The sequence below is a fragment of the Myotis davidii genome, unplaced genomic scaffold, assembly GCF_000327345.1.
Source record: "Myotis davidii unplaced genomic scaffold, ASM32734v1 scaffold193, whole genome shotgun sequence".
In the NCBI taxonomy this organism is placed as follows: domain Eukaryota; kingdom Metazoa; phylum Chordata; class Mammalia; order Chiroptera; family Vespertilionidae; genus Myotis; species Myotis davidii.
This window is the reverse complement of record NW_006284616.1, coordinates 118,916-145,378: the sequence shown is the minus strand read 5'-3', so window position 1 is coordinate 145,378 and position 26,463 is coordinate 118,916. Positions and strand designations below refer to the sequence as shown.

At 37.2% G+C, this 26,463-nt stretch overlaps 2 protein-coding genes across 2 annotated transcripts in view; one reads left to right on the top strand and one right to left on the bottom strand.

Annotated features, from left to right (window-relative positions):
• The window catches only part of SACS (sacsin molecular chaperone), a 58,996-nt gene extending 48,934 nt beyond the window's left edge, over nt 1–10,062 (top strand). Inside the window, 2 exon segments of the mRNA XM_015572421.1 lie at nt 1–6,859; nt 6,862–10,062. Coding sequence (XP_015427907.1) covers nt 1–6,859; nt 6,862–8,759 — 8,757 coding nt within the window. The 3' untranslated portion in view covers nt 8,760–10,062.
• A 2,333-nt stretch (nt 10,063–12,395) lies between these two features.
• SGCG (sarcoglycan gamma) overlaps nt 12,396–26,463 on the bottom strand; it is a 131,030-nt gene continuing 116,962 nt past the window's right edge. Inside the window, exons 6-7 of the mRNA XM_006754879.2 lie at nt 15,492–15,615; nt 12,396–13,141 (exon numbers count right to left, since the gene is read on the bottom strand). Coding sequence (XP_006754942.1) covers nt 12,968–13,141; nt 15,492–15,615 — 298 coding nt within the window. The 3' untranslated portion in view covers nt 12,396–12,967. The remainder of the gene's footprint in view (nt 13,142–15,491; nt 15,616–26,463) is intronic.

The window sequence follows — 26,463 nt, the reverse complement described above, 5'->3', positions numbered from 1 at the left end:
AGTGAAGTTAGTAATACCTGTTATAATACAGCAGATATTTACTCTCTTGTGGATGAGTTTAGTCTGTGTGGACACAGGCTTATCATTTTCACTCAGAGTGTAAACTCAATGTATTTGAAGTACTTGAAAATTGAGGAAAGCAATCCCAGCTTAGCACAAGATACAATAATAATTAAAAAAAAAATCTGCTCTTCCAAAGCATTGAATACACCTATCTTAAGTGTTTTAAAAGAAGCTGCTGAGCTTATGAAAACTTGCAGTGGCAGTAATAAAAAGCCGCCTACTGATGCACCAAAGTCATCTTGCATTCTTCAGATCACAGTTGAAGAATTTCACCATGTGTTCAGAAGGATTGCTGATTTACATTCACCACTTTTTAGAGGTCCAGATGATGACCCAGCTGCTCTCTTTGAAATGGCTAAATCTGGGCAATCAAAAAAGCAATCAGATGAGTTGTCACAAAAAACAGTAGAGTGCACCACGTGGCTTATATGTACCTGCATGGATACAGGAGAGGCTCTGAAGTTTTCCCTGAATGAAAGTGGAAGAAGACTAGGACTGGTTCCTTGTGGTGCAGTAGGAGTTCTGTTGTCTGAAGTCCAGGACCAGAAGTGGGCTGTGAAACCACACGTTGGAGAGATGTTTTGCTATTTGCCTTTACGAATAAAAACAGGATTGCCAATTCACATCAATGGGTGCTTTGCTGTAACTTCCAATAGAAAAGAAATCTGGAAGACAGATACAAAAGGACGATGGAATACCACCTTCATGAGACATGTTATTGTGAAAGCTTACTTAGAGGCACTCAGTGTCCTACGTGACCTGGCCACCAGTGGGGAGTTAATGGACTATACTTACTATGCAATGTGGCCTGATCCCAATTTAGTTCATGATGATTTTTCTGTAATTTGTCAAGGATTTTATGAAGATATAGCTCATGGAAAAGGGAAAGAATTGACCAGAGTCTTCTCTGATGGATCTATGTGGGTTTCCATGAAGAATGTGAGATTTCTAGATGACTCAATACTTAAAAGAGATGTTGGTCCAGCAGCCTTCAAGATATTTTTAAAATACCTCAAGAAGACTGGGTCAAAAAACCTTTGTGCTGTTGAACTTCCTTCTTCAGTAAAATTAGGATTTGAAGAAGCTGGCTGCAAACAGATACTGCTTGAGAATACATTTTCAGAGAAACAGTTTTTTTCAGAAGTATTTTTTCCAAATATTCAAGAAATTGAAGCAGAACTCAGAGATCCTTTAATGAATTTTGTTTTAAATGAAAAAATTGATGAATTCTCAGGAATTCTTCGTGTTACTCCATGTATTCCTTGCTCTTTAGAGGGACATCCTTTGGTTTTACCATCAAGATTAATTCATCCTGAAGGACGAGTTGCAAAGTTATTTGATACTAAAGATGGACGATTTCCTTATGGTTCTACTCAGGATTATCTTAATCCTATTATTTTGATTAAGCTAGTTCAGTTAGGTATGGCAAAAGATGATATTTTATGGGATGACATGCTAGAACGTACAGAGTCAGTAACTGAAATCAATAAAAGTGATCATGCTGCTGCTTGTCTAAGAAGTAGTATCCTATTAAGTCTTATTGATGAAAAACTGAAAATAAGGGATCCTAGAGCAAAGGACTTTGCTGCAAAGTATCAAACAATCCCCTTCCTTCCATTTCTAACAAAACCAGCAGGTTTTTCTTTGGACTGGAAAGGTAACAGCTTTAAGCCTGAAACCATGTTTGCAGCAACTGACCTTTACACCGCTGAGCATCAAGATATAGTTTGTCTTTTGCAGCCAATTCTAAATGAAAACTCACATTCCTTCAGAGGTTGTGGTTCAGTGCCATTGGCTGTTAAGGAGTTTTTGGGATTACTAAGGAAGCCAACAGTTGATCTGGTTGTAAACCAATTGAAAGAAGTTGCAAAATCAGTTAATGATGGAATTACATTATACCAGGAGAATATCACCAATGCTTGCTATAAATATCTTCATGAAGCAATGATGCAAAATGAAATCACTAAGTTATCAATTGTTGAAAAGTTAAAAACCTTTAGCTTCATTCTAGTTGAGAATGCATATGTTGACTCAGAAAAAGTTTCTTTTCATTTGAATTTTGAAGCAGCACCTTACCTTTATCAGTTGCCTAATAAATATAAAAATAATTTCCGTGAACTTTTTGAAAGTGTGGGTGTAAGGCAGTCATTTACTGTTGAAGATTTTGCCCTTGTTTTGGAATCCATTGATCAAAAAAGGGGAACAAAGCAAATAACAGAAGAGACTTTTCAGCTTTGCCGGCGAATAATTAGTGAAGGAATATGGAGTGTCATTAGAGAAAAGAAACAAGAATTTTGTGAGAAAAATTATGGCAAAATATTATTGCCAGATACTAATCTTAAACTTCTTCCTGCTAAATCTTTATGCTACAATGATTGTCCCTGGATAAAAGTAAAGGATACCACTGTAAAATATTGTCATGCTGATATACCCAGGGAAGTAGCTGTAAAACTAGGAGCAGTACCAAAACGGCATAAAGCCTTAGAAAGATATGCATCCAACATCTGTTTTACAACACTTGGCTCAGAATTTGGACAGAAAGAAAAACTCACCAGCAGAATTAAGAGTATCCTTAATGCTTATCCTTCAGAAAAGGAGATGTTGAAAGAACTTCTTCAAAATGCTGATGATGCAAAAGCCACAGAAATCTGTTTTGTGTTTGATCCTAGACAGCATCCAGTAGATAGAATATTTGATGATAAGTGGGCCCCATTGCAGGGGCCAGCACTTTGTGTGTATAACAACCAACCTTTTACAGACGATGATGTGAGAGGAATTCAGAATCTTGGAAAAGGCACCAAAGAAGGAAATCCTTATAAAACTGGACAGTATGGAATAGGATTCAATTCTGTGTATCATATTACAGACTGTCCTTCTTTTATTTCTGGCAATGATATCCTGTGTATTTTTGATCCTCATGCCAGATACGCACCAGGAGCTACATCCATTAGTCCTGGACGTATGTTTAGAGATTTGGATGCAGATTTTAGGACACAGTTCTCAGATGTTCTGGATCTTTATTTGGGAACCCACTTTAAACTGGATAATTGCACAATGTTTAGATTTCCTCTTCGTAATGCAGAAATGGCAAAAATTTCAGAAATTTCTTCAGTTCCATCATCAGATAGAATGGTCCAGAATCTTTTAGACAAATTGCGATCAGATGGGGCAGAACTTTTAATGTTTCTTAATCACATGGAAAAAATTTCTATTTGTGAAATAGATAAAACTACTGGAGCTCTAAATGTTCTGTATTCCGTAAAGGGAAAAATCACTGATGGAGACAGATTGAAAAGGAAACAATTTCATGCATCTGTAATTGACAGTGTTACTAAAAAGAGGCAGCTCAAAGATATACCAGTTCAACAGATCACCTATACAATGGATACTGAGGACTCTGAAGGAAATCTTACTACATGGCTAATTTGTAATAGATCAGGTTTTTCAAGTATGGAAAAAGTATCTAAGAGTGTTATATCAGCTCACAAGAACCAAGATATTACCCTCTTCCCTCGTGGTGGAGTAGCTGCCTGCATTACTCACAACTATAAAAAACCCCACAGGGCCTTCTGTTTTTTGCCCCTCTCTTTAGAGACGGGATTACCATTTCATATGAATGGCCACTTTGCTCTAGATTCAGCCAGAAGAAATCTGTGGCGTGATGATAATGGAGTTGGTGTTCGAAGTGACTGGAATAACAGCTTAATGACAGCATTAATAGCTCCTGCATATGTTGAATTACTAATCCAGTTAAAAAAGCGATATTTCCCTGGTTCTGATCCAACATTATCAGTTTTACAGAACACGCCTATTCATGTTGTAAAGGACACTTTAAAGAAGTTTTTATCATTTTTCCCAGTTAACAGGCTTAATCTACAACCAGATTTATATTGTCTAGTGAAAGCACTTTATAGTTGCATTCATGAAGATATGAAACGTCTTTTACCTGTTGTACGGGCTCCAAATATTGATGGCTCTGATTTGCATTCCGCAGTTATAATTACTTGGATTAATATGTCTACTTCAAATAAAACTAGACCATTTTTTGACAATTTACTGCAGGATGAATTACAACACCTTAAAAATGCAGATTATAATATCACAACACGGAAAACAGTAGCAGAAAATGTCTATAGACTGAAGCACCTACTTTTAGAAATTGGTTTCAACTTGGTTTACAACTGTGATGAAACAGCTAATCTGTTCCACTGTCTTGTAGATGCAGATATTCCTGTTAGTTATGTAACTCCTGCTGATGTTAGGTCTTTTTTAATGACATTTTCCTCTCCTGATACTAATTGCCATATTGGGAAGCTGCCTTGTCGACTCCAGCAGACTAACCTAAAACTTTTTCATAGTTTAAAACTTTTAGTTGATTATTGTTTTAAGGATGCAGAAGAAAATGAGATGGAAGTGGAGGGACTTCCCCTTCTCATTACACTGGACAGTGTTTTGCAAACTTTTGATGCAAAACGACCGAAGTTTCTAACAACATACCATGAATTGATTCCATCACGCAAAGATTTGTTCATGAATACATTATATTTGAAATACGGTAATATTTTATTGAACTGTAAAGTTGCAAAAGTGTTTGACATTTCCAGCTTTGCTGATTTGTTATCCTCTGTATTGCCTCGTGAATATAAGACCAAAAATTGTACAAAGTGGAAAGATAATTTTGCAAGCGAGTCCTGGCTTAAGAATGCATGGCATTTTATCAGTGAATCTGTAAATGTGAAAGAAGAACAAGAAGAAACAAAACCAACATTTGACATTGTTGTTGATATCCTAAAAGACTGGGCATTGCTTCCAGGAACAAAGTTTACTGTTTCAGCCAATCAGCTTGTAGTTCCTGAAGGGGATGTTCTGCTTCCTCTAAGCCTCATGCATATTGCAGTTTTTCCAAATGCCCAAAGTGATAAAGTCTTTCATGCTCTCATGAAAGCTGGCTGTATTCAGCTTGCCTTGAACAAAATATGTTCAAAAGATAGTACATTTGTTCCTCTGTTGTCATGTCACACAGCAAACATAGAGAGCCCCACAAGCATTTTGAGGGCTGTACATTATATGGTTCAAACTTCAACATTTAGAACTGAAAAATTAGTAGAAAATGACTTTGAAGCACTTTTGATGTATTTCAACTGCAATTTGAGTCACTTGATGTCCCAAGATGATGTAAAAATTTTAAAGTCACTTCCATGCTACAAATCCATCAGTGGTCGCTACATGAGCATTGCAAAATTTGGAACATGCTATGTACTTACAAAAAGTATTCCTTCAGCTGAAGTGGAAAAGTGGACACAATCATCATCATCTGCATTTCTTGAAGAAAAAATACACTTAAAAGAACTATATGAGGTGCTTGGTTGTGTACCTGTAGACGATTTAGAGGTATATTTGAAACACCTATTACCAAGAATTGAAAATCTCTCATATGATGCAAAATTAGAACATTTGATCTATCTTAAGAATAGATTATCAAATATTGAGGAATTGTCAGAGATCAAAGAACAACTTTTTGAAAAACTGGAAAGTTTATTGATAATCTATGATGCTAACAGTCGACTAAAGCAAGCAAAACATTTCTATGATAGAACTGTGAGGGTTTTTGAAGTTATGCTTCCAGAAAATTTGTTTATTCCTAAGGACTTCTTTAAAAAATTGGAACAACTTATAAAACCCAAAAATCAAGTTGCATTTATGACCTCCTGGGTGGAATTCTTAAGAAACATCGGACTAAAATACATGCTTTCTCAGCAGCAGTTATTACAGTTTGCTAAGGAAATCTCAGTGAGAGCAAATACAGAAAACTGGTCTAAAGAGACTTTGCAAAATACAGTTGATATACTTCTCCATCATATATTCCAAGAACGAATAGACTTGTTATCTGGAAATTTTTTGAAAGAACTGTCTTTAATACCATTCTTATGTCCCGAGCGAGCCCCTGCTGAATTCATTAGATTTCATCCTCAATATCAAGAGGTAAATGGAACACTTCCTCTTATAAAGTTCAGTGGAGCACAAGTGAATCCAAAATTCAAACAATGTGATGTACTTCAGTTGTTATGGACATCCTGCCCTATTCTTCCAGAGAAAGCCACACCTTTGAGTATCAAAGAACAAGAAGGTAGTGACCTTGGTCCTCAAGAACAGCTTGAACAAGTCTTGAGTATGCTTAATGTTAACCTGGACCCCCCTCTTGATAAAGTCATTAATAACTGCAGAAACATATGCAACATTACAACTTTGGATGAAGAAATGGTTAAAACGAGAGCAAAGGTCTTAAGGAGCATATATGAATTTCTCAGTACAGAAAAAAGGGAGTTTCGTTTTCAGCTGCGGGGGGTTGCTTTTGTGATGGTAGAAGATGGTTGGAAACTTCTGAAGCCTGAAGAGGTGGTGATAAATCTAGAATATGAATCTGATTTTAAACCTTATTTGTACAAACTACCTTTAGAACTTGGTACCTTTCATCAGTTGTTCAAACATTTAGGTACTGAAGATATTATTTCAACTAAGCAATATGTTGAAGTGTTGAGCCGCATATTCAAAAGTTCTGAAGGAAAACAATTAGATCCTAATGAAATGCGTACAGTTAAAAGAGTAGTTTCTGGCTTGTTCAAGAGTCTACAAAATGATTCAGTAAAGGTGAGGAGTGATCTTGAGAATGTACGCGACCTTGCACTTTACCTTCCAAGCCAGGATGGTAGATTGGTCAAGTCCAGCATCTTAGTGTTTGACGATGCGCCACATTACAAAAGTAGAATCCAGGGGAATATTGGTGTGCAAATGTTGGTTGCTTAGCCAGTTTTTACCACGGATTTCATACTAAGTTGATAATGCTTTTTCCTCAAAAACTCAGACCTCGTTTATTGAGCAGTATTCTTGAAGAGCAGTTAGATGAGGAGACCCCCAAAGTTTGTCAGTTTGGAGCCTTGTGTTCTCTCCAGGGAAGACTGCAGTTACTCTTGTCTTCTGAACAATTCATTACAGGACTAATTAGAATTATGAAGCATGAAAATGATAATGCATTCCTGGCCAATGAAGAAAAAGCCATAAGACTTTGCAAAGCTCTAAGAGAAGGATTGAAAGTGTCCTGTTTTGAAAAGCTTCAAACAACATTAAGAGTTAAAGGTTTTAATCCTATTCCCCATAGTAAAAGTGAAACTTTTGCTTTTTTGAAGAGATTTGGTAATGCTGTCATCCTGCTCTACATACAACATTCAGACAGTAAAGACATTAATTTCCTATTAGCATTAGCTATGACGCTTAAATCAGCCACAGACAATTTGATTTCTGATACTTCATATTTAATTGCTATGCTAGGATGCAATGATATTTATAGAATCAGTGAGAAACTTGACAGTTTAGGAGTAAAATATGACTCTTCAGAACCATCAAAACTTGAACTTCCAATGCCGGGCACTCCAATACCTGCTGAAATTCATTATACTTTGCTTATGGATCCAATGAATGTTTTCTACCCAGGAGAATATGTTGGGTACCTTGTTGATGCTGAAGGTGGTGATATCTATGGATCATACCAGCCAACATACACATAAGCAATTATTGTACAAGAAGTTGAAAGAGAAGATGCTGACAATTCTAGTTTTCTAGGAAAGATCTATCAGATTGATATTGGTTATAGTGAATATAAAATAGTTAGCTCTCTTGATCTGTATAAGTTTTCAAGGCCTGAGGAAAGCTCTCAAAGCAGAGACAGTGCCCCTTCTACACCAACCAGCCCTACAGAGTTTCTAGCACCTGGTGTACGAAACATTCCTCCTCTTTTCTCTGGAAAAGAAAGCCATAAGACCTCATCTTCAAAACATCATTCTCCCAAAAAGCTTAAGGTAAATTCTTTACCAGAGATTTTAAAAGAAGTGACAACAGTAGTGGAGCAAGCTTGGAAGCTTCCAGAATCTGAAAGAAAAAAGATTATTAGACGGTTATATTTGAAATGGCACCCTGACAAAAATCCAGAGAATCATGACATTGCTAATGAGGTTTTTAAACATTTGCAGAATGAAATTAACAGATTAGAGAAACAGGCTTTTCTAGATCAAAATACAGACAGAGCCTCAAGGCGGACATTTTCAACCTCAGCAGCCCGATTTCAGTCAGACAAGTACTCGTTTCAAAGATTTTATACTTCATGGAATCAAGAAGCAACAAGCCATAAATCTGAAAGGCAACAACAAAATAAAGAAAAATGCCCACCCTCAGCTGGACAGACTTACTCCCAACGGTTCTTTGTTCCTCCAACTTTCAAGTCAGTTGGTAATCCAGTTGAAGCACGTAGGTGGTTGAGACAAGCCAGAGCAAATTTTTCAGCTGCCAGGAATGACCTTCATAAAAATGCCAATGAATGGGTATGCTTTAAATGTTACCTTTCTACTAAATTAGCTTTGATTGCTGCTGACTATGCTGTGAGGGGGAAGTCTGATAAAGATGTAAAGCCAACTGCACTTGCACAAAAAATAGAGGAATATAGTCAGCAACTTGAAGGACTGACAAATGATGTCCACACATTGGAAGCTTACGGTGTAGACAGTTTAAAAACAAGATATCCTGACTTGCTTCCTTTCCCACAGATTCCAAATGACAGGTTTACTTCTGAGGTTGCTATGAGGGTGATGGAATGTACTGCCTGTATCATAATAAAACTTGAAAATTTTATACAACAAAAAGTGTGAAAGTATTTAAGAAAAAAAGTAGAGCTAGATCTTGAATGTGTTATAACACAAATATGAATTGCTGTCCTTCCTGACTTCATTGCCACTTATTTAGGAATTGTAGATTGTGAAGAATTTTGGAGTTCTTATGAATATCAGTATCAATAGAAGATCTTTACAGAATCTAAAAGAAAATTATTTTGAAGATGGTGGTGAACTGAAAAATTGCTAGATGTATTTGAATGGCTAGGATGGCACCATTTTGAACTGCACTTTATATCATCAAAGCTTAGCAGTTTGTTAGAGAAGAATATGTCTCTGTTTAGGGTAAATTTTATGTTTTTAACATGGTAATTTTGAAGGGGCTAATGAAACACTGGAATATCATTGCTTTAAACAAATAAGGGGAATTAAGTCTTGGAATTTTATCCTTTATTTAAATGGATCATCTTGGATGTGCTGTTTTATTATCAGCTGGATCTGATTATGAATTTGTTGCAATTTTACGTCCTAAATACTCAGTACATTTAAAAAATGGTACCATATTTTAAATCCTGAATATTACTTGACTTAGAATAGGCAGATAGTACTTCTAGGGTGCACTGAGTGCACATTGCATCTTTATTCTAAAAGTTTTTTACACCTAATGTTTACAGGTTTCCTCTTTCATGAAGATAGCATATGGAAAACTCAAAATTGTGGCAGTTCTTATCACCAGATGTTATTATATTGCTTCCAAGAACTGCTTACCAAAACAACATTTATCAACTGATAGAACATTTGCTTTAAGTTTGTACATATTTTCCACAAGTGTCATAATTTATATAGTGTGGTTGAGCAGGATGCAATCCTTTGTTGTCTAAAGGTGCTGCAGTTAAAAAAAATCTTTTGTCTTTCAACATGGCACTTGGTGGAGCCTTTTGGAGTTTACTTTGGAAAACATTGAAAAAAAATGTATTGTGACAATATCCAGTAGTTTATAAAAGAGGAATTATCAGCTTGTATTTTTCCCATGAGTGATTCGAACTGACAACTAAATTATGTTTGAATGTCCTACCATAGGTATTTACTTAACATATTTCTTTTGAAGAATGTAAAAGAAAGGTAATGATAATTAGTTTAAATACATGTGCAGGCTATAAATGATGCTAAATATAATATTTTATGCAATTAAAGACTTATGGAACAATAAAACTTTTTTACTTTTATTGGTAATAAGGAATGCACCTCCATGATTCTATTGTTTCTGGATGTGAAGCCCTATAATTATTTCTGCTGTTATGTTAAGTGCCATAATTTTAATAAAGCAAATATACATATGAAATCATTGTAACTGGTATTTTCTGAGAAATAGTTCATTGAAAATCAAACAGATTTCTCTATATTAAGTTTTGATATGTGTATTGTATATATGAGTTTATAGGAAATAGTACAATTAAGTTTCCCTATATTTTTATAATGGAATTTTAATAGGTTTCTTTTTGTATGATTGAACATAAAGTACTAGGTTTATTAGGTTCTTATTGATTAAAGAGTTCATTTTACATTTTAGGAAATAAGATTAGTTGATATATATGTTATATACAGGTGGGGAAAAAGTAAGTTACAGTTGTGAATATGTGAAAGTTTATTCTGTATTATTATTTATTAATTGTATTATTTTCCATAAAAACAACTATAAATCTACTTTTGCCCCACCTATATATTTATGGATTTGGAAATATTTTAAATATGATTCTTCTGTAGGTAGTGGCTGAATTGATATTTTCCTTGTCTCAGGAGAGGGCTTCATGTTTGGGGCTAATTCACACTTGAGCCCTACCTAACAGGTAGGAAATGTTCATCTTTGTATCTGAGATTCAAGTCTTCAGAGTTAGTCAGAGCAGTGCTGAGAGTTCTGTCTTCTAGGACTACCCAAGTTCTGAATCTTCAGCTTTCTGGGCATTTTTAAAGAAGTACTTGCTACTTTGGAACTCAGTTTCAGCACTTAGAATGTATTTTATTGTTTTGGGGTATTAAAACTTACACAGGAAACCTTGTCTGGCCTTTATGAGAGTTGATCCAGTTGGAGTTATTGAGGGATTCTTTTTTTTAGACTTTAAAAGAAATATTTTTTATCATTGATAGTATTACAGATATCTGCCATTCTACACCCCCTCTTCACCCCCACTCCCAGCCCCTACCCACCCCTCAATGTCTTCACTAACCTATTGCCCGTGTCCATGTAGGCTTTCTTTTTTTAAAAATTACAGGTTCAGCTCTAACATGTGTGGCTCAGTTGTTGAGTGTCCCGTGCACCAAAAGGTTGCCAGTTTGATTCCTAGTTAGCAAACATGCCTGAGTTGTGGGCTCAATCCCTGGTAGGGAGCATATAGGAGGCAGCTGAAAGATGTTTTGCTCTCACATCCGTATTTCTCTTCCTCTCCTCTTTAAAATTCAATTTAAAAAATTTAAAGTTACAGGTTCACAATCCTTTGTATCAAATCCTTGGATTCAAACCCTTGGATTGGGTTTTAGGAAGTTTTTAATGAAGCATTCTCATCAGAGTTGATGTTTTTTGCAGTGAAATCAATGACTATTCACATTGAATTGAATACATAGATCAGATAAATAGCCTCATCTAAATTTAGGTCAGGTTTTGCTACTGACATATTTGGGAAATTTTCATTTTGGGGAGCATTTTAGAATTTGAAATTCAAGGCAAGAAATTTGGGGCCTGAACTAATCATCTTATGCTTTTTCTTTCTTTTCCCGTTATGCTCTTTGTATTAAAAGGAAAATGGAAACTCAGCGGTATGTAGAGTAGCTGCTCCTGAGTAGCATGCAGTCTAGAACGGTTGGAACAGGCTCCTGCACTTGAGCAGGTCCTGCCAGGTTAGAGAGGGATGAAAGTTTCCTGGGCAGAAGGGCTGAATTGTTCATAGCCTCCATGAGAAAACTAGTGAACACCTGCGCAGTCCAATTAGTTTAAACACCAAGCTGGAGGGGGAGCAGGGCGTGGTGAGATGTTGGTAAAATGTTCAAGTTGTGTTTAATAAAATAAAGTTGTTCCCAGGTCTGATTGGGTGTGAGTGGGATTTTCTTCTATCTGTACAAGTTTGCTGTACTTTTTTTTAGATGTCAAGAATAAAATTTGTAGTGCTGGTAAAAATAAAAAATAGAAAATATTTTAATTAGTCATGTATTAATCAGGGTTTACAACCAATTGATACTAAATATTATTTCACAAACCAAGAGTCTGATTTTATGAAGTTATATCTAGTCTTTTATCTATTGTGTATAGGTAAATACACAGGATGGACAGTTATGAGTCCTACCACCTACTAGCTGTTTAATCTGGGTGGATGACAAAACACATTTGGACTTTAGTTCTTTCATTTGTCAAAAGAGTATTATCCCATCTACACATTTATGTAGGTTGGTATTTTGGATGGAATGAAACAACATATAAAAGTTTCTCCACGTGAAAACAGCTGTTCAAAAGTAGGGTCACAGTTTAATTTCCAGTAGATATTGTATGACCTTGTGACTTGTTCTACCTGAACCATTTTTTATCACCACTAACTTGGGGAAAATAATACCTACCTCAAAGAGTTGTGAGGATTAAAGAAAGTAAATGCTCAAACTGTGAAGTTTTGGGGGGGGGGGAATGTAGGTTGATTTTTATTGCTCATTGACTATAAAGAAAGCATGATTAATTTTGTATATTTATTCCTTTGACTACATATTGAAAATCAGATCAACCTTAAAATCCATTAAAAATATGAACATTTTCTTGTGAAACTTGACATACTTCGCATTAAAATGAATAGAGAACTCACAGGTTTGAGTGAAATAATGAAAACACATCATAGAACTTTGGGTCATCTTAGTATTGACTAATGCTACTTTTAGGGGGAGTTAGCCACAATTGAACATCATAAATTAATTTCACACAGCAATTCATTGTATTATTGTAGATTGACATGTACAAGAAAGGAAAAGAAAATTCACAAGGTTCTGATGTAATCAATCTAGTAGAATAAACTTTCTTTTGTTATTTCTTGGGCTTTTGCATCTACCACCCACACACCATTCATCTGAACCCTTTCATTGGCACAGTTTTCTTTTGTCCTACTTCCATCCATCACCTCAGTTTTCCAGGGTGTCAAGTTGCTCTAAGAGTGAGGGCTCGAAGTCTCTAAAGTTCACTGAAACAAGGCAGATTCTCCATGGAAGATATAGGTAGTTTAGGAACAGATGTGACTGTTTTCATGGCATGTGGTACTTGTGCCAGCCACAGACAGGTAAAGCTTCCCATCTGGACACACACAAACTTCATAGAGTCTTTGTGAGCTGCCAACGGGACCCCAAGTCTCCTGAACCAACTTGGGTAAACATACAGTTTCAGAATCAAGCACAAGCTGTTTGGGAGAAAATGAGAGATTAATTGGTAAAGGAGGAATGAACATGATAAGATAAAACGCATATTCTCAAAATGCTCTAAACAAATTAGTTTTTCTCAGCATAGAAAATGAAATAAGCACCTGCTTTTACTTGTTATAATTATCTGAATCTTTTATAGCCTATTTCTATTTTACATTCAGGCAAAGTGTTAATAATTCCTTCTTCAATTTGAAGTCATTTTTACTTTTACCCATTGTGCCAGTTGAACTAGGAAAATTTATAATGCTACACGCACAAAAATGCCTTTCAGAATTACCTGACAAAAGTAAAAATAGAATTCTTTTGCTGATTCACATTTATCTTGTGATCCACTTTGACGTTATGTTAAATCATCTCGTCACTATTAGGATAAATTACAAGCCACAGAAATAGATTAATCTAAATAATTTTTACCTTTGAATGTTGGCGTTTCTCCTGATTTTATTTTCTGTGAAAGGCAATTACATTTATCCTATTAGCTAGCAACCATTTCCCTAACTTTAAACATATTTGAAACTCCTGCCTTCTATTAGATGCAGAAAAGCAGTAGATAGTGATAAAAGCCAACTAAAATAAAATAAAAGCTGCTGAATTTTATGTTCCTATTACAGTTAAACTGAAATGCAAACAAACAGCTATTGGTGGAGATTTGGAAATGTTTTTTGATAACTGAAGGCAATAAGAATTGTCACACTGAGCTGCAAACCGTACCTATTCCTTCTTAGAAGGAATTAAAGCATGTTGTGGGTAGGTATAATGATCTTTTTTGCCAACAAAGTTAGATCCTTTATTTTATGTGGCTCTCATCCTTGAACTCCAATCTTTTAATAAATTGATGTTTTCAGGCGTCCTTCCTCCCAGGACACTGACCACTGCCATGTGAAGCAGTGGGTGAAACAGTATTAGTGGCATTACAGGAAAAGCTTTACCCTTATGGTCTGGGACTCCTAGAATAAAAGGAATAAAATGGGTATTTTTTAAAAAGCAGAACCTATTTAATAGGTTATTGCCCAGTGCTTTGGGTTTTGTGGGTACTTGCTTTTTCCCATGTGTGTTTGATTATTTTTAGCTTGTCTCCTTTTCCTCTCTCCTTTTTTTATGGATAATTGGTCAATTTTATTCTAATTATTTTTTTCCAGCAAACTCTAGTCACTGGTAGTTCATGTACCGCTTCATTGCTCATCTTCTTATGCTTTTGTGGGACAATATTTTGTAGGCCACACATTGCTTCACTCTGAACTGGCCCCCAGTAATAAGGGAGAGGAACTTTATGAGTCAGACTGCTAAAATTGACACATAATTCATGAGGGGAAAAGTCATGTTATTTAAAAATTACAGTCCATATAAATTTTTTACAGTTAATGCCTTTTAAGAATGTAGTGACATTATGAATTAGTAATAAGATTCCAAATGTCTTGATTTCCATTTTTGCATTTATCTGTTAATGGTATCATAACTTTTTAAAGTTAAAACTTGCAGGAGCTTTGCCACAGTACTTTTAAATTCCATTCACTGGCTGTCAGCCGGATCCTGTCTACATTAATGATCTGCCTCTCCTGGCCTCCATTTGTTGCCTCAACTACCCCTTCCTCTTAATATTAAATTACATAATTTCAAAATGTTGCCACCCATATTACCATATTGGTGTCTTATAACCCTATGACATAGTTAAGCAAATATTATTTCCCCTATTTGACAAATGAGAACATAGGGCCCAGTGAACCCTGTTATCTTTCCTGAATTCAAATAGGTAATCCGTGAATTGACCTAGCACTAGAACAATCCAGGTTGAGTAGCATGTGCTCCATTGCCTTGCTATAACTGTGGCCTCTATCAGTAATGTTTTATTTCTGGACTTGGCGTTTCAGATTTTATCCTTATTGTAACTGACTTTTAAAGATCATATTTTCATTTAAACATAATTTGGCATAAGAAAGCCCAGTGCTATAAGCAGTAATAGATAATGGTTGTCACTTACAGGTACCTTCCAGTGACCATATTGAGAGAAATTGAATCACTAGGAAATGGAAAGTTGATATTCTCTGTAAACTCTGAAAGTCTGTAGTATTTTTTCAAAGCTGAAAATAACAAGAGACTTGATGGCACAAATACCAGTCAAAGAAAGCTGTCTGGATTCAATATGGAATTATTTTAAACTTTCTTAGACCTTCTTTCAATGCTAAATTAACATTTGCCTTTGTTTCACATTTTCTACTCTATGCTTTTTGTAACATTTCTTTATAAACTACCATAAATTTAAGATACTGATACCTTACGGACATGAGTATTGTAAAGACATGCAGTAGGAGCTTGATCAATTGAACTCACCATTCCATCATTACTATGAAAAATGATGTCCATTTGAGAAAGGGCCTTGATTTTCCCAGCATGAGCTTGAATATGAACACCCTTTGGGGCATCCATGCTTAGACTTCGTGTGGGAGATTCTAATCTGAAATTAGAGGGGAAAAACAAGGAAAAATAGTATTTTAAAAAGCCACCCCAAGAATGCCTCAATGAACAGCTTAGCACAGAAAATATGATCAATGAGATATATAGTATCTTCGCATCATTCTTGAATGCTAATAAAATGTAAATTATTTAAAAATCCAGAGATAATGTGTAGTAAAGAAATTCACTTCCTACCAGTGAGAGTCTATTGAAATAGTATCCTCTAAAAACAGATAAAACAGTAGAGAGCCCTAACCCTATGCAGTGGCTTCAGATGACATGGTTTAGCACTCTGGCATTGCACACCAGAAGAAAATGCTATTTGTGAATAACTTTGTAAAATTATTTTTTTAGTTAAAACACAAACTTTTCTGGAAAAATAGACAAATTTAAGGGCAACGTGTGCATCTGCTACATATTCAAAAACTAGAATGTAAGTTAGGCATTCAGATTTTGGTTGCTTTTTAAAAAATTTAGGAAAGTTACAGGGCAGATACAAAGATTTCTTTTGGAAAAATACATGAAATGATGGAGTTAATACACAGGATGGAGAATGACCTCAGCTGGTTTTACAGTATACTCATAAAATTTATCTTATCAGAATCTCTCTGTGATTAAGTCAAACATAATACAGAAATTCTAGGAATATATGTACCAGAAAAAAATCTCTTATTTTTCTCTGCCTGGAAAACACTGAATTTCCACCTTATGGCACAATGTGATTACTTGAAAGATTTTTCAATTGCTCCAACCCAACTCCAAAGTATAAAAGGCTGTTTGATTGACATGTTTAAAGATCTATGAGAGGAAGAACAGAATAGAAAAGGATCTGCATTCTCCGGGAGAGTAAGATTAGAGTGCAGGTGGATCAGAGAGAAAAAGGAAAGTGATGAAGAAGAGAGAAGTACCATGTTAAGGAATTTGCATGTGAATTGACTGAATATTTATTTGACAGAGTTTTTAAATCAGATGGTTGCTGTCTTCAATTGGCAAGTTTTTTGTCTATCACTATTTGCAATAGTAAACAAAGTTTCGTTTTCTTGTATACATCTCAATATGTGAAATTTTATCTGTTACACATGTTAAAAGTTTAGCTTGAGTATGAGAAAACACTTAGAGATAATTATGGAATTTATTGGTCTAATTATGTTGGGTTTAGGTCATGGGCAAACACTGGTATTTCTAGATAAGCTTGGTCGAGCTCAGCAAATTTCAACCGGTGTGCCACAATAATTTTTAAAACATGCAATACCTCACTAATTAGTCAGGACACTGACCTCTTTTCCCTCTGATTGTCAAATAAAATAATGACAACAGCCAATACAACAATAGTCATCCTTTGTGAATGAATCAAAATTATACCTTTTTTTTCAGATTAGCAAAAAATATTTGTTGGTGAGCTGCAGAAGTTTAATAGTTAGTTTACGTGAGCCATGGGATGAAAAAGTTTGAAAATCATTGATCTAGCTGGTTGCCCATTTTTACTATTTTGACCTTTGCAAATTGCATACTTATTTCCTGCCTGAATTGATAGAAAGGAGGGGAAGAGGAAGGGAAGGAAGAAGACATGTAAGCAACCTATAAAGGTCTGGTCCATTTCAGGCAAACCATTTGTGAACTGGAATACCCTAGTAAAGGTGAATCTGTTCAAAATATCTGTTGTCAACAAAATTGACTCAATAGAGCCAATTACTCATTTTTAACCAGATCATAAAATGGTGCTTCTAGAAGAACAGATTTCTTCTTCTTTGCCATCATTTCTAGCCTTGAAGATGAAATATTTCAGTTTAGCACAACTTAAGACTCATTAGTCAAAGAACATATATGCATAGCCCATGAACACAAACAACAGTGTGGTGATGGCCAGAGAGAGGGGGCGGTGGAGTTGAATGGAGGTGGGTAAAGGGGAGAAAGTGGGGGACATCTATAATAGTGTCAAGAATTTTTTTAAAAGACTCATTTTTACCAGAGTCTGTGATTAAAATGCTCTGAAGTATACATCTCTATAAACACATTGAAGAGGAGTCAGATATTTTAATAATTTAATTTAATAATTTAATGTTTTCTTTTTGTTGTGTTTTAGTTTGCTAGTTATATCTACCCTTTTCTTCAAATATGTGAATATATAAACATTTTTCAATGACTTATGTAAAGAGAAAAAGTTTTGAGCACTTACAGAAAGCAATGCAAATAAACAAATATATACACATATACACAAAATACATATCGTAAAAGCACAATTAAGATAATTTGGTTGCTAAAGCAGATGAGTTTTCAGTTGTATTCCTTTTAAAATGAAGAAAACAGAATTCATTAACTTCACAAAGATATGCACATATTTATTAAAGTATAGCTGGTGTGCAAGATTCTATTAATTTTAGGTGTACAACAGTTGCCATTTTAATCTTAAGATGTGCTCACCACACAGCGGTGGTGGTGGGAGCCTCTTCTGCCTCCTCAGCAGCACTAAGGATGTCTGACAGCAGCTTAGGTGTGCTCCCTGCTGGCAAGTGGACATCGACATCCCCCGAGGGCTGCCGAGCTGCCAGAGGGATGTCTGACTGCCAGCTCAGGCCCAATCCCTCAGGGAGCAGGCCTAAGCCAGCAGGTGGTCATCCCCCAAGGGGTCCCAGACTGCGAGAGGGCATAGGTCGGGGTAAGGGTCCCCCCTCCCCCCCGAGTGCACAAAGTTTTGTGCACCGGGCCTCTAGTTGACTATATTTGCTTTCACCTTCTATACCTATCATTCTACCACCCTGTCTGGCAACCATCAGTTTGTTCTTTGTTTCTATGAGTCTGTTGTTTTTTCTATAATAGAATACATTTATATAAAATAAAATTCTTTTTTTTCAATTACACTTGACAACCAATATTATTTTGTTTTAGTTTCTGGTGTACAGCATAGTGGTTAGACAATCGTAAGTTTACAAAGTGACCCCCTACCCACTGATATTTTAAGTACCCACCTGGCATGATACATAGTTATTACAATACCATTGACTACTAGAGGTCCGGTGCAAGAAATTTCTGCACAGGCGTTGGAGACGGGGGAAAAGGTGTCCCTCAGCCCAGCCTGCACCCTCACCAATCTGGGACCCTCGAGGGATGTCTGACTGCCTGGACATCCCTCTCACAATCCAGGACTGCTGGCTCCCAACTGCTCACCTGCCTGCTGCCTGATTGCCCCTAACCGCTTCTGCCTGCCAGCCTGATCACCCCTAACTGCCTTCCCCTGCAAGTCTGATCACCTGCAACTTCCCACCCCTGCAGGCCTAGTCCTCCCCAAGTGCCCTCCCCTGCTGGTCTGATCTCCTGCAACTCCCCACCCCTGCCGGCCATCTTGTGGCGTTCATTTTGTGTCCACATGGGATGGCCATCTTTGACCACATGGGGGCAGCCATCTTGTGTGTTGGAGTGATGGATTTGCATATTACCTCTTTATTATATAGGATGTTCCCTATGGGTACTTTACATCCCTGTGACTATTTTGTGACTACCAATTTGTAATTCTTATTCCCTTCACCTTTCTCATTCAGTCCCCCAACACCATCCCCTTCCAGCAACCATCAGTCTGATTTATTTCAGTATCTATGAGTCTGTTTCTATTTTGTCTATTTATTTTGCTCTTTATTTATTTATTTTTTAAATATATTTTTATTGATTTCAGAGAGGAAGGAAGAGGGAGAGAGAGATAGAAATATCAATGATAAGAGAGAATCATTGATTGGCTGCCTTCTGCACACCCCACTGGGGATCAATCCAGGCATGTGCCCTTGTCTGGAGTCAAACCTGGCACCCTTCAGTCTGCAAGGTGGCACTCTATCCACTGAGCCAAACCATCTTGGGCTATTTTGCTCTTTAGATTTCACATAAAAGTGAAATCATATGGCAGTAATATTTCCTGATTTATTTTACTTTGTCTGTTCCATTTTTAATTTTTTTGAGGAAACTCCATACTGCTTTTGACAGTGGCTGCACCAATTTGCATTCCCACCAACAACAGTGCACAAGGATGCTGGAAGCCGGTCCACCCTTGCTGCTTGACACAGTCGCTGCAGGGAAGAAACATCTGCACAGCTTGTGTTTCAAGGGACCTGGCGTATATGGCATATGTTTGCTCCCCCTCTTAGCGCTATATGTTTTAAACAAGACCACCTCCCCAAGAAAGGTTGTTTCCCCAGGTTAGGGATTAACAGGACTAAGGAAGAAAATAAATCAGTAAATTCCCCTAGTGTTACAGAAGTACCATGTACTACTTATGAAGAACTTGGACTAAGACTGTTGGCAATAAATTTGGGACTTGTTGGGCCCACATCCCCAGGGGTCTGCCCACCAGGGAAAGCACCAAAGCCTATACCCCTGGAGATCCACCGACACAGGGCAGTCCCAGGGAAGACAAGCAATGAGGCTGGGAGGACATAATCTTTACTGGGTAGGATAATCTCCTTCAGTAATTTCCTTGTAGCTTATCAGTAGAGCAGTGACCTTGGAATAGCCCTTATAATGGAACACAGAGATTAACCTAAACAGGATTAAACTCAACAGAACTAGATTAACAAATGCCCTAACCTTTGGAATAGAATGGATAGGATTAAATTGTATAAATACAGATGTAACAAGAGAATAAAGACAAAACCTAGCTAGAGAACCTGGCGGGAGAACCTGGTGGGAGAACCTAGCTATGCTGATCAACTGAATGCTGCCTCCATGTCCTTCATTCTTTTCCGACTCTGTCCACACCTTTGGGAACCCCTGGACCTTCTGGGGCTGGACCCCAACACAAGGATTTCCTTTTCTCCTCATCCTCACCAGCACTTGTTGTTTGTTGATTTATTGATGGTGGCCATTTTAACAGGTGTGAAGTGATACTTCATTGCAGTTTTAATTTGCATCTCTTTTATGTTTAGTTATGCTGAGCATTTTTTCATATGTCTCTTGGCCATTTATATGGCCACTTTGGAGAAGTGTCTATTTAGGTCCTTTGCCCATTTTTTAATTAGAAGAATTAACATCATTCAAATGTCTATACTACCCAAATCAATCTACAGATTCAACATAATCCCTATTAAAACACCAATGGCATACTTCACAGATCTAGAACAAATGCACCAAAAATTTATATGGAACCATAAAAGACCCTGAATAGCTGCAGCAATCTTAAGAAAGAAGAACAAAGTAGGAGGGATCACAATACCAGATATCAAACTATGCTATAAAGCCATCATAAACAAAGCAGCCTGGTACTGGCAAAAGAACAGGCATATAAGCCAATTGATCATAACAGAGACTCCAGAAATTGACCCACACTATTACAGTCACTTAATATTTGATAAAGAAGGCAAGAACATACAATGGAGTAAAGACAATCTCTTCAACAAATAGTGTTAGGAAAACTGTACAGGCATGGAAAAAGATGAAACTAGACCACCAACTTACATCATACACAAGAATAAATTCAAGGTGGATAAAAGACTTAAATTAAGATGTGAAACCATAAAAATCTTAGAGGATAACATAGGCAGTAAAATCTCAGACATCTCACATAGCAATATGTTTACAGATACATCTCCTAAGAAACTAAGGAGAAAAATAAAAAAATGGGACTACGTCAAAATAAAAAGCTTCTGCACAGCAAAATAAACTACCATCAAAATGAAAAAGAAACCTACTGTATGGGAGAACATATTTGCCGGTGATACATCTGATAAGGAGTTAATGTCCAAAATATATAAAGCACTCATACAACACAACAAAAGGAAGACAAACAATCCAATAATAATAAAAAAAAAATGGGCAGAAGACCTGAATAGACATTCCTCCAAAAAGGACATACAAATGGTCAAGAGACATATGAAAAAATGCTCAAAGTCGCTAATCATCAGAGAAATAGGGGTAATGACTTAATGATTAAGATGAACAATTCACAAGATTATGTAGCATAGACTTGTATGCATCTATATAATCTAAAAAGGAAAAATCAATATAAAAAATAGAGTGGGAGTTTTAATAAACCTCATTCGGAAATTGATAGGTGCTGAAGAGAAATATAATAAGTTATATAGAAGATACTAACAATTTAATTCATAAGATTTACCTAATAGTCATCAAAATCTGTATCTATAATAATAAAAGTGTAATGTGCAAGTTGACCAAATGACTGAACAGCAGAACGACTGTCTGGATGACCACACTATGACACCCACTGGTGTCAGGCCAGCCAAGGTGGGTGCAATGCAATTGCAAGGCAATTTTTTGGGGGCCCCACCATCGCCCCATGATCGCCCCAAAGAGGAAGGCCCAGGCTACCTGGCTGGTGGCACTGCATCGACAGGGTGGGGCCTCCCTCTGTGGGGTGATTGACTGCAGGGCTCCTAGACTGCGAGAGGGTGCAGGCTGGGCTGAGGGACCCACCTCCCCCAGTGCATGAATTTCATGCATGAATTTTATGCACTGGGCCTCTAGTATATTCATAAGATTTACCTAATAGTCATCAAAATCTATATATCTATATTGATACCGATATATCTTGCCTTAAAGCAAAAGAGAACATACAGTCACCATAAAAATTTAGGAATAACACTATGCTTTTGCTCATAATTTTGAAATCTCAAGTGGCAGGGAAAAGTATCTAGCAAGAAATAAAGAGCCAAAATGGACTTAAGAAATAAAAATCTTGAAGAAAGAAACTTCATTAAAGAAATTGAATTGGTAGTGAGAAGAAATGCAACTTCCTTAAAAGCATAGTATTTTTCCTTTCACAGAGGAATTTCTACCAAATCTTCAATTGCTTTTACACCATTTCAAAGTCCAGAAAAAAAGACAGCTGGGAACTGAAACTAAAATGGAACTTTTCCAACTTTATAATAAATATAACCTATATCAGAAATTATTTATAATGCTGCAAAAACCAATAATAATCACTTTGAAAATGTAATAGAAAAAGAACTAATTCTTGATAGAATTAAAGACTAGGAGCAATCTAGTAACATAGGCCAAAATTAAATGAAGAGTATCACAAAATGTTATTGTAGGGTATAAAGAAAGGTAAACATATATAAAAAATTAATTCTCCCTGTAAGTCAATGCAATTCCAACAAAAAATTCAATAGCGTTTTTTATAAAGCATGACAGACTGTTTAAAAATTTTGAATGGAAAAAATGAAAGCCTAAAATATATAAAGACAATTCTGAAGAAGACATGATGGGAAACTTGCCCTAGCATGTAACAAGTTATATTGTACAGAAGAAAAGTCCTTTGGTTGATCTCTCCCCTTTACCTCCAACCTCCCCTACCTTCCAATGAGGTTTGAGCATCTGATCAATGCTTCTCTGTCTCTGGATCTGTTTTTGTTCATTAGTTTATGTTGTTTATTATATTCCACAAGTGATTGAGATCATGTAATATTTATCTTTCCCTGACTGACTTATTCCGCTTAGCATAGTGTTCTCCATGTTCATCCAGCCAGCCAGCAGAGGCCTCCGCTCAAGGAAGGGCTGAGAGCCTGGGTTGCCAGGGACTTCGCTCAAAGCTACAAAGTTTCAATTATAGAAGATAAATAAATCCCAGGAAAAAAAAAGAAAAAAAGGAGAGGCTGGGGCTTGGGTTGCCGGAGGGTGTGGCCAGCCTGAAAACGGCCATCAGACCCGCACCCAGGCTGGCCAGGCTCCCCAGCGGGACCCCCAACCCCCAAAGGGGCTGTGGCCAGCCTGAAAATGGCCCTCAACCCCTCACCCAGGCTGGCCACACCCACAGGGGTGAGGCTCCCCACTGTGGCATTTGACCAGCCTGCAAAAAGCCATCAGCCCCTCATCCAGGCTGGCCAGGCACCTCAGTGGGGACCCAGTGGCCACCCTGAAAATGGCCTACAGCCCTCACCCAGACTGGTCAAGCATCCCAGCGGGACCCCCACCCTGATCCAGGACACCCTTCAGGGCAAACCAAGCTTTTCCCACCCATGCATCAGTCCTCTATCCTATAATATAATAAAAGGGTAATATGCAAATTGACCCTAACAGCAGAATGACTGGTCACTATGACACACACTGACCACCAGGGGACAGATGCTCAATGCAGGAGCTGCCCCCTGGTGGTCAGTGCACTCTCACGGGCTAGCTCTCCTCAGACACAAGCCAGGCTGATGGCTGCCCGCACATCGTGGTGGCAGGAGCCTCTCCCGCCTCCTCAGCAGCACTAAGGATGTCCAACTGCAACTTAGGCCTTCTCCCCGCTGGCAAGTGGACACCCCCCAAGGGCTCCTGGGCCGCCAGAGGGATGTCTGACTGCCAGCTTAGGCCCGATCCCACGGGGAGCAGGCCTAAGCCAGCAGGTGGACATCACCCAAGGGGTCCCAGGCTGTGGGAGAGCATAGGTGGGCTGAGGGACTCCCTCTAGTCTATATGTATAAAAGGTCCATGGCAGTAACACCATGACGCCGTAATGACCAAACAAGCAGCGGCTCTTGCAGCAGGCAGGGCAGGGCACGAGCTACTAGCTGTGAAGAGGTATGAGCGGCGGGTGGCAGGGCAGCGAACTATGAGCAGCGATGGGTGGAGTGGCCAGCTGAGGCAAGCAGAACCAACCAAACAACTGGTCACCAGGAGATGCATGGAGCACCTCTTGGTCCCTCCCCACCCCCTGACTCGTGAGCCACTCCCAGGGGTGGGGTGGGACTTGCGGCTCACACTGTGCAGCAGGACTCATGTGGAAAGGTGGGGCCTGCGGGGCCTCTAGTTGGTGTATAAAAAAGCCATAGCTTTCTGGGTGTTAATTTTGTATTGTGCTACACTGCCAACTTTTTTTATTGAATCTAGTAGTTTTTTGATGGAGTCTTTAGGGCTTTCTATGTACAGTATCATGTCATCTAAGAATAATGACAGTTTTACTCCTTCTTTTCCAATTTGGATGCCTTTTATTTCTTCTTATCTCATCGCTATGCCTAGCACTTCCAATACTATGTCGAAAAGGAATGGTGATAGTGGGCATCTCTGTCTTGTTCCTGTTCTTAGGGGAAATGTTTGTTTTTACCCATCGAGCATGATGTTGGCTGTAAGTTTGACATATAAGGCTTTTATTATGTTGAGATATGATCCCTCTATTCCCACTTTGCCGAGAGTTTTTTCAAGAAGGAGTGTTAGATTTTGTCAAATGCTTTTTCTGCATCAATTTATATGATTATGTGATTTTTACCTCTCAATTTGTTTATGTGATGTATCACATGCATTGATTTGCAGATGTTGTAACATCATTGCATCCCCAGAATAAATCCCACTTGGTCATGGTGTATGATCTTTCTAATGTAATGCTGGATGTGATTTGCTAATATTTTCTTGAGGATTTTAGCATCTATGTTCATCAGAGATATTGGCCTATAATTCTCTTTCTTTGTAGTGTCTTTATCTGGATTTGGTATTAGGGTAATGCTGGCTTCAGAAAAAGAAGTTGAAAATGTTCCTTCCTCTTGAATTTTTTTGGACTAGTCTGAGGAGGGTAGGTTTTAGTTCTTCTTTAAATGTTTGGTAAAATTCCACTGTGAAGCCTTCTGGCCCAGAGCTTTTGTTTGCTGGAAGTTTTTTTTTTTATTACCGCTTCAATTTCCTCCATAGTTATCAGCCTACTGAAATTTTAATCTTCCTGAATGAGTTTAGGAATATGTCCATTTTTTTCTAGGTGGACCAGTTTGTTGGAATAGAGTTGTTCATAGTATTTTTTTTACAATTCTTTGTATTTCTCTGGGGTCTTTTGTTATATTACCTCTTTCATTTCTGATTTTGTTTATGTGAATCCTCTTTCTATGCTTCTTGGTGAGCCTGGCTAGAGGTTCATCAATCTTGTTTATCCTCTCAAAGAAAAAGCTCTTGGTTTCATTGATCTTTATATTATTTTGTTTTGTCTCTATGTCATTTATTTCTGCTCTGATCTTTATTATTTCCTTCCTTCTGCTCACTCTGGGATTTTCTTGTTGCAATTTTTCTAATTTTTATGTTGTAGAATTGGATAATTTATTACCAGTTTTTCTTGGTTTTTTTGAGGTAAGCCTGTAATGCTATCAACTTTCCTGTCAAGACTGCTTTCACTGTGTCCCATAGATTTTGCATTGTTATGTTTTCATTGTCATTTGTTGCCATGATGTTTTTTATTTCTTCTTTGATCTCTTTGGTAACCCAATCACTATTTAATAGCATGCTATTTAGCCTCCAAGTGTTTGGAATTTTTTATTGTTTTTATTGTACTTTATTTCTAATATTACGCCATTGTGATCTGAGAAGATGCTGGACATGATTTCAATCTTCATGAATTTGAAAAGACTTCACCTGTGTCTCTATTTGTGGTATACCTGGTATCTTAGAAAATGTCCCATGTGCACTTAAAAAGAATGTATTAGTCTGTGGCTTTGGGGTGAAATGTTCTGAAGATGTCAGTAAAGTCCTTCTGATCTAGTGAGTCATTTAGGATTGCTGTTTCTTTGATGATTTTTTGTCTAGGTGCTTTGTCCAGTGATGTCAGTGGGGTATTAAAGTACCCTTCTATGATTGTATTATTTTTATCTCTCCCTTGATATCTTCCAGAATTTGGGGGGTTTTTTAAAAATGTATTTGGGTGCCTATACATTGGGTGCATATATGTTTACCAAAGTTATATACTCTTGTTGTATTGATCCCTTTAGTATTTTGAAGTGACCTTCCTTATCTGTTCTTATGGCCTTCATTTGAGGTCTCTTTTGTCAGATGTAAGTGTTGCTACCCCAGCTTTTTTTAAATTTCCATTTGCCTAAAAAATATTTGTCCATCCCTTCATTTTCAGTCTTTGTGACTCCCTTGATCTGATGTGGGTCTCCTGTAGACAGTAATA